The sequence below is a fragment of the Octodon degus genome, unplaced genomic scaffold (genome assembly GCF_000260255.1).
Source record: "Octodon degus isolate 3935 unplaced genomic scaffold, OctDeg1.0 scaffold00092, whole genome shotgun sequence".
NCBI classification, from domain to species: Eukaryota; Metazoa; Chordata; class Mammalia; order Rodentia; family Octodontidae; genus Octodon; species Octodon degus.
In genome coordinates this window covers 6,612,779-6,621,015 of record NW_004524668.1, presented here as the reverse complement: position 1 = coordinate 6,621,015, position 8,237 = coordinate 6,612,779, and the positions used below count along the sequence as shown (strand labels likewise).

At 50.4% G+C, this 8,237-nt stretch overlaps 1 protein-coding gene across 1 annotated transcript; it reads left to right on the top strand.

Moving 5' to 3' along the window:
- The first annotated feature begins 400 nt into the window (after window positions 1-400).
- LOC101574943 (zinc finger protein 410) lies at window positions 401-2,140 on the top strand. The gene has a single exon (XM_023722553.1). It carries the CDS (start codon window positions 612-614, stop codon window positions 2,046-2,048), a length of 1,437 nt encoding a protein of 478 aa, XP_023578321.1. The 5' UTR covers window positions 401-611; the 3' UTR covers window positions 2,049-2,140.
- The last annotated feature ends 6,097 nt before the right edge of the window (window positions 2,141-8,237 follow it).

Below are 8,237 nucleotides of genomic sequence, written 5' to 3'. Positions count from 1 at the left end.
AAAAAATAAATAAAATAAATGGGAGAAACAGGAAAGCTTTCCCTCTAAAAAAAAAAAAAACCAGACAAAGGTATCTACATCACTGTGTCTTTTCAACATAGTCCTTGAAAAATTAACCAGAACAATCAGGTGAGAGAAAGAAATAAAAAGGATATGTATAGGAAAGCAAGAAGTAAAATAATTAATTAATTAATAATCATAAAATTAAAAAAGGAAAGAAAGAAGTCAAATTATCGAGATTGGCAGATGACCTGATGCTCTAGATAGAAGACACAAAAAAATTCCACCAAATTCCTAGAATTAATAACCAAATCTAGCAATGTAGCAGGATACAAAATCCATACTTTAAAAACATCAGTAGTGTTTTCATACATTAATAAGGAACTGGGGAGCCGGAAGACGCTCCGTGTGGATGGAATCGGGGGCTGACTGACGGCTGGCCGGCAGGCACCGGGTCTGCAGGTTAAATTGGTTACCAACCTAGTTCAGCACCCCACTGGAAGAGCACAGAGTTTTCTAAGGAATATGAGCACAACAGGAAGTTATCATTGATTCTGAATTAAATCTGAACCTGTACCCTGAAGAGCTACAGGATTTTGGAAGCTGAATCAATGTTATCAGATGAGTTAGAATCCAAACCAGAGCTTCTGGTACAGTTTGTTCAGAATACCTCCATCCCACTGGGACAGGGACTAGTAGAGTCAGAAACTAAGGACATTACTTGCTTGTCACTCCTTCCAGTGACTGAAGCCTCAGAATGCAGTCGGCTAATGTTACCAGATGATACTTCAAATTATACTAATTCCTCCAAGGAGGTTACTTCCTCAGCTGTATTGAGAAGCCTTCAGGTGAATGTGGGCCCAGACGGAGAAGAGACAAGGGCTCAGACTGTACAGAAGTCCCCGGAGTTTTTATCCACTCCAGCGTCTCCTAGCTTGTTACAAGATCTACAGCCAAGTGATAGCACTTCTTTTATTCTTCTTAATCTAACAAGAGCAGGTCTGGGCTCTTCGGCTGAGCACTTAGTGTTTGTACAAGATGAAGCAGAGGATTCTGGGAATGATTTCCTCTCCAGTGAAGGCGCAGACAGCAGCATTCCGTGGTTCCTCCGGGTGCAGGAGCTGGCCCATGACAGCTTGATCGCTGCTACTCGTGCACAGCTGGCAAAGAGTGCCAAAACCAGCAGTAACGGAGAAAATGTCCACCTCGGTTCTGCTGATGGGCAGCCCAAAGATTGTGGAGCCCTTCCTCAAGTGGAGAAGAAGCTCAAGTGTACCGTTGAAGGATGCGACCGGACATTTGTGTGGCCAGCTCAATTCAAGTATCATCTCAAAACTCACCGAAATGACTGCTCCTTCATCTGCCCTGCAGAAGGCTGTGGAAAAAGCTTCTATGTGCTGCAGAGGCTGAAGGTACACATGAGGACACACAATGGGGAGAAACCCTTTATGTGCCCTGAGACCAGTTGTGGCAAGCAGGTCACTACAGCTGGAAACCTCAAGAACCACCTGCGCATCCATACAGGAGAAAAACCTTTTCTTTGTGAAGCCCAAGGATGTGGCCGTTCTTTTGTTGAGTATTCCAGTCTGCGAAAACATCTGGTGGTTCACTCAGGAGAGAAGTCTCATCAGTGCCAGGTGTGTGGGAAGACCTTCTCGCAGAGTGGAAGCAGGAATGTGCACGTGAAAAAGCACCACCTGCAGCTGGGAGCAGCTGGGAGGCAGGAGCAGGAGCAGACCGCTGAGCCGCTCCTGGGCAGCGGTTTGCTTGAAGAGGCTTCAGTACCCAGTAAAAGCCTGGTATCCATGGATGCCCGGCCCAGCCTCGGTGGAGAGTCCTTGAACCTGCCAAACACCAGTTCCATCCTGGGAGTCGCTGATGAGGTGCTTACTGAAGGATCCCCACGTCCCCTGTCTTCAGTGCCTGATGTAACCCATCACTTGGTGACCATGCAGTCAGGGAGGCAGTGCTATGAGGTTTCTGTCTTAACAGTGGTAAACCCACAGGAGTTACTAAATCAAGGAGATTTAACTGAAAGATGGACATGAGCTGGGGTGCTGCCTTCGAAGGAGCAGCTCTGTCTGATTCCAGAGCGCACAGTGGGTGCAGGACCAAGCCCTCAGCCCCGCCGGAACCAAAATAAATCTGTAAAGGACGAAAAAAAAAAAAAAATAAGGAACTCACTGAGAAAGAAATTGGGGGGAATATCACCATTCACAATAGCATAAAGAAAACATTAAATGCTTAAGAATTAAGCTAACCAAGGAAATACAAGGCCTCTACAATGAAAATTACATCATTCTAGAAAAGATCAAAAAGGACATCAAAATATGAAGAAGACAGCCCACGATCCTCAATAGGCAGAACTAATATAGTCAACATGGCTATAGTTCCAAAGCCAACATACAGATTTAATGCAATACCAATCAATAAACCGCTAGCATTCCTCTCAGACCTAGAGAAAACAATCTTAAGATTCATATGGAACCAGAAGAGACCAAGAATAGCAAAAACAGTCCTAGATAACAAAAGCAAATCTAGAAACATCACAATCCCAGAAACGATAAAGTATAGTGACAAAAATAGCGCAGTACTGAAGAGACGGAAACAGAACAGACACGTGGATCAATGGAACAGAACAGAGGCAACGGAAACAACTCCAGGCAATTCAGCTATCTGATCTTTGACACAGGAGCCAAAAATATACACTGGAAGAAAGATAGCGTCTTTCATAAATGACGCTGGGAAAACTGGCTACCCACATGCGGAAGACTGAATCTAGACCCACGTATCTTCATCATGTATTAAACTAAAGTCAGATGGGCCAAAGATACAGACATTAAAACAGAAACACTTAATTCGGTGGAGTGTAAAGTAGGTAAAACTCCTGAAGATAGACATAGGCGTAGGAGAGGTCTTTTTGCACAGAACCCCAATGGCACAAGAAGGTGTTGTGTATCGCTAAATGGGATCATATCAAATTAAAAACACCTGCATAGCAAAGGAAACCTATAAAATAAGGAAAAAAATTTTGCCAGCTATTCCTTAAACAGAACGCTAACATCTAGAATATATACAGAACTGAAAAGAATTTAGATACCCCATCTCCAAATAAAAGATCCAATCAAAAAATGGCTAACTGAGCTGTTAGGCTTGGTTTGGACTTGACTTTCCCAGTGCCCGGAACAGGCATGTCTTCAGCTCAGCCCCGGGGCTGCCCTCAGGATGTCCTAAAACACACTGGGACAGCTGAAGACCTACAAACACTCACACCTGATGCCTCAAGGCATCCAAAGAACACTGACCATTGGTGTCTGCTATGAAGATCCTCCTGCCTAATGTCTTTCAAGCACTATTTAAAAACCCCACTTCCCTTTGCTCCCTACAGATGGCTGTAACCCCCTTTGTTTCCCTGCACCCAGGTATTAAACCCTATAGCTCCTTGCTTTCTCATAAGCCTGTCTGGTGGTCTCTGCCTTGAGTCATTCCTTCCACGAAATGACAAATGCTTCTCAGGAGAAGAACTACATTTAAATGGTCAGGAGGAGGCAGTGTCTTGCAACCTGGTTTCTCTTGGTGCGAGACAGCGAGCCCCTCTCTCTGTACCTGGGGCAGCTCTGTTTGGAGCAGGAGGGTGGGACAGGGTGCTGTCCTGGACAGTCAGCCTTTGGCCCTCAGGAGGAGCAGGCTAGGTCCTGGTCCCCACCTGCTTCACGCCTGGGGCTTCTGTGTTTTGGCTTATGCCAAGGATGGTGTCACCATTCTTTCCGAATGAGCATTAATTACCTCCAAGAAAAAGTGCCAGCTACAGGGTTTGCATCTCCACCCGCCCTCCTGTTCCTCTGCTTTTTCCCTTTTCTGTGCAGTGTGCTCAGCAGGGACAGGTGAGAAGGAGGCTGCTCCCTTCTAAAGGCAAGGCGGCTCCCTCCCTGACTCACTGCCTTGCACCCTGCCTGTTGGAGCTGTCCCCAGGGAGCCGGTGCCGCCCCTCCCCACCCTTCATGTTTGGGAGGCTGACTCAGCCCTGAAGTCACCCTTGGCTGGGTTCTCACACAAGCACTTTCTTGCCCTACCTGCTGGGTTCCCACTGGCACCCCTGCTCCACCCGGGCTGGCGCGTGGGTTGGGGTCGGTGAACAGGGCTGGCCCCTGGCCCCATCTATAGCAGATCCAACTTCTGCAGGAAGTACCAAGTGTCAAGGATAAGGAAGACCAGCGCTGCCGGGCCAGAGAAGATGGCACACTAGACTCTCCCAAAACCACGGGGTGTACTGGGAAGGGTGCGCCCCCGCTGCTCAGGGACCAGGAATAGTTTCACAGGAAGGTGGTGCTCGGAACAGGGTTTAGGTAGCCCACTGGGAGCCATCAGGGAAGAAAGAAAAGGAGTGTGATGGAGGGAACAGCATGTGCACAGGCCTGAGACACAATTAAGAGAGGAGCAAGGGTAAGGGATGAGGTAGGGGACAGGGCTGGACAGTGTGCCACTCCCCAGGACTCAGGCCTGGACATGCAGCCACTGAAGGGCTTCAACCAGAGAGTGACAGGGTTCGGTTCAGATTTTAGGTCAGTTAAGTCTGGCAGCAGGGCGGAGAGGCCAGACAGAAGCAGGGACAGATGGCGGAAGCCCAGTTGTCACAGCAATCCAGGGAAGGCAGCAGGAGATCCTGGACCAGGCCAGGGCAGTGGACCAAGAGGAGGGAGTGGGTTTCAAAAGCTCAGGTCCTCCACCTACAGAGGAAGACAAGTGTCCTTTGAGCAGACAGTGTCCCTGTCTTGTTTCTGGCCTCCATGCCACTTTTCCAGAGTGTCCTCTCTCTCCCAGTGCATCACCCTTTACACCCCACCACCCAGTTGGCATTCCTGTCCACACTCAGTGTGTCCCACCTCTCCTCTGAGGGTTGACAGGTGTGACACAGCATAGCACCAAAGAGGGCGCAGCTCCCAGGCCAGCTGACCCCACCCCAGTTGTCCTGCTTCTGCAAGGTGGGGCAGCTCGGACCCAGGAACATGAAACCTCTACTCATGGCCCCGGTCTTTGGCACACTAGATCCAGGCCTGCTGCACTATGGGAGAAAGCCAGGCAGAGGGGCCAGATCCAGAGATCCCCGTTTTCCCCAGAAGCCTTGGACAAGCGGCTGGACCACCTGTGCTTTTGGCTCCTCACCTATAAAGAGGGGACATCGTCACTGGGCAGGTATGAGATGCACAGAAAGTCACAGGCAGCCTGGACAGGGAGAGGCATTTGATCCCTTGATCTGATTGTAAGGGAAGCCTCTATCTCCCCTTGCCTGTTTGCTACTGGGCACCTTAGGATGTGGGGCACAGACTCCTGCCCTCCTACGCCTGCCTGCTGGGAGGTCCCCACCCTGAAAGTGAAGCACCATCCTCCAGTCTCTAGCTAGCAGCTGCTCTTGCACGGGACCAACAGCTGCGGCTGGCTGGAAGGCTGTGGAGGATCCCTGTGTTAGCTCAGCCAGCCCTGGTCCCCCGGGTGGGCGCCCTGACTGTGTCCACCCTCTAGGATGCTCCTGGAGCCACAGCAGGCACTAGCCTGTGCTTCTGCCTCTGTGCCATCTACCCTTGCTGGAAAGTAGTGGGTGACAAGACATACAGAGCAAAGCCACACAAAGCAAGGAGCATGTGTGTGTGCACCATGGGAAGAGCTCTGTGTCCACGGCTCACTGAGCTCCGTCCACCCATGCAGTCACCTCTGTCTCTGAATAAACAGAGGGATGGGGAGGCTGGAATGCTTCCATTCTCAAGGGTTGTGCCAAAGAAATCGTTAGGCTCACACAATGCAGCACTATTTGTCTCTAAAAGGGGTGTCCTAGATCCACATGCTAGCTTGGAATGAGAGGCAGACTCAGAAGCCAGTTACTACTGAGCAGTCGGGAGAGTGGGACCCCACATGTGACCGAGCACCACCCTGTCCACGCCAGGGAGAGGGGGGCGAGAAGCCTGCAGTGGCTGTTTCTGCGGGAGGATTGCAGGTGTCCTTGCCTTCTTAGGTCCTCCTCGACTGTCTGACTCCGGGCTGGTACATGTGGCCCGTGAGCCAAATGTAGCCCAGGGCCCGTTTTTGCACCCCAGGAGCTAACATGGCTTTTACATTTTCTTTCTTTTTAGTTTTTTTGTTTTTGGCAGAACCGGGGATTGAACTGAGGCCCTTGAGCTTGTCAGGGAAGAGCTTATTCCACTGAGCCATCTCCCTGGCCCCAGCTTTTACATTTTCGAACGTCGTAAAAACAAACAAGAATTTGCTGTAGCAACCATGTGACCCACAAAGCCTAAATTATTTAGGCCTTTCGCAGGAAAAAAAAAAATGTGGCCAGCCTTTGGTCTAGAAAAAGAAATAAATAAATAAAACACTGGCATATGTTACTGCTGCCGCAAAATGTGTCATAAAGGTCATTTATTTGTCCTGAGTGAAAAGGAGCAGCTAGAATCGTTTCTTCCCACCACACCTGGGGGCTGGGAGTTGTGCTAACTTTCTCCTTCCAACCTTCTCCAGCACCTCAGTTTTCTAGCACTTTGAGGAGGGGTCACCCCACTCCCAGAAAGGGTGGGTGTCCCCAGGCTTGCCGTGTCCACTTCCTCCGTCCTCTCTTCCATCACTCAGTGTTTCTGGGCATCTTTTTGTGCTGGGGCTGGCGGGCACTCCAGTGGGGAGACAAATGTAGGGATGAGTCCCCGTGACTCTCGTCCCAAGAGAGTGACTGCACCTGCTCAAGGTGGAGGGGTCATGGAGTGGGAGCTCTGGCTTCGCCTCAGAGCCCACCGGATTTAGCTTGGGGTCTCTAAGGGGCTTGCTGGACAAACGTAAGAGTTTCATATCAACATATGGAAGACAGGAGGCCTGAGCAGCCAGAGGCCAAGGGAGACTGGAGCAGAAGACACAGAGGGCTGAAGGCCTGGGAGGTGGGGTTGGTGGGATGAGGCTGGAGACTGAGGCATCGAGGACCTGCTTAAGGGGCTGGGGAACGTGCACAGGTCCAAGTGGAAGTGGTAGTGCACACGTGGCCTCCATGGGCCAGGAGGGATGGGTGAGGTGGGCAGTGGAGGCAGTGAGGCTGCTGCAGTGTCCAGGCTAGGCATCCTTTCCCCTAGTTCTGTCAAACCAGTGGAGGAATTGCGAAACGATATGTGGTACTGGGGTGGGGAGACAGAAGGACACCCCTTCCTTCCTCTTAGTCATTAGATCTAACTTTCAGTACATCTTTGAGGCATTAGTCATGTTTGAGATAATCCTGATTTTCCTAGCACCCAGGACAACTGAGGCAGTGAGCCAGGTAAGCAGGGAGGCACCTAGCTCTGGCTGCCTCGGCTAGTGCTGGGACTTAGGAAATGTCTCTCTCTCTCTCTCTCTCTCTCTCTCTCTCTCTCTCTCTCTCTCTGCTGTTTCCGAGCTGGGGTTTTTGGAAAAATGGACCATGTTTCAAATCCCAGCTCTCCCGCTGTGTGACCTTGGGCAAGTCTCACCACCTCTCTGGACCTCAGTTCCCACCTCCTATAATGAGGACAATGAACTGCGTCTCCAGGGCTGGGGAGATAGCTCGGTGGTCTAATCACCTGCCTGGAAAGCACAAGAATTGTGCTGGCCGTGGAAACCGGGTGTGGCAGCACATGCCTGTAATCCCCATGCTGGGAAGACTGAGACAGTGGGGTCACTATGCGTCTGAGCTGCATAGCGAGACCCTGCACCAAATAAATAAGAGATTAAATTTAAAAAAAAAAAAAGTGTGGTATGTACATGTAACAATCCTCCAGAATGAATGCAATTAAAAAAGAAAAACTAACAAGTCTCCGTGGCTACATCAGGACTGAGGACACACACAGTGCCCGTAAAGTATGCGGCAGGCTTGCTGTAAACACGTGCTGCCTTCTCTCCAGGCACAGAAGGAAACTTTGTGCGGTCGGGCTTTGCCCTCCAGGGCTTGCTACTCTCAGGACATAGCAGCTACGCCCTTGAGACAATTAGACCTTCTCATGCAGCTGCGCATCCCTGCCAGACGCTTTCCTGCCCTTGGAAAGGGGCGTTCACATCCCACACCTTGGCTAATCCCTCTGGTCAGGCGCGGCTTCCAGATAGTTCTTTGTACATTCCGGTCCCACTGCAGGGCCCTTACGTGGGTGGCTCCTTCCGCTGGGAACCCTGGTCCCCCACCCCACTGAGGTCAAATCGGCCCATAGCCACCCTCGAGGTTTAGAATAGGGAGACCCCACCTAATTTTTATTTTT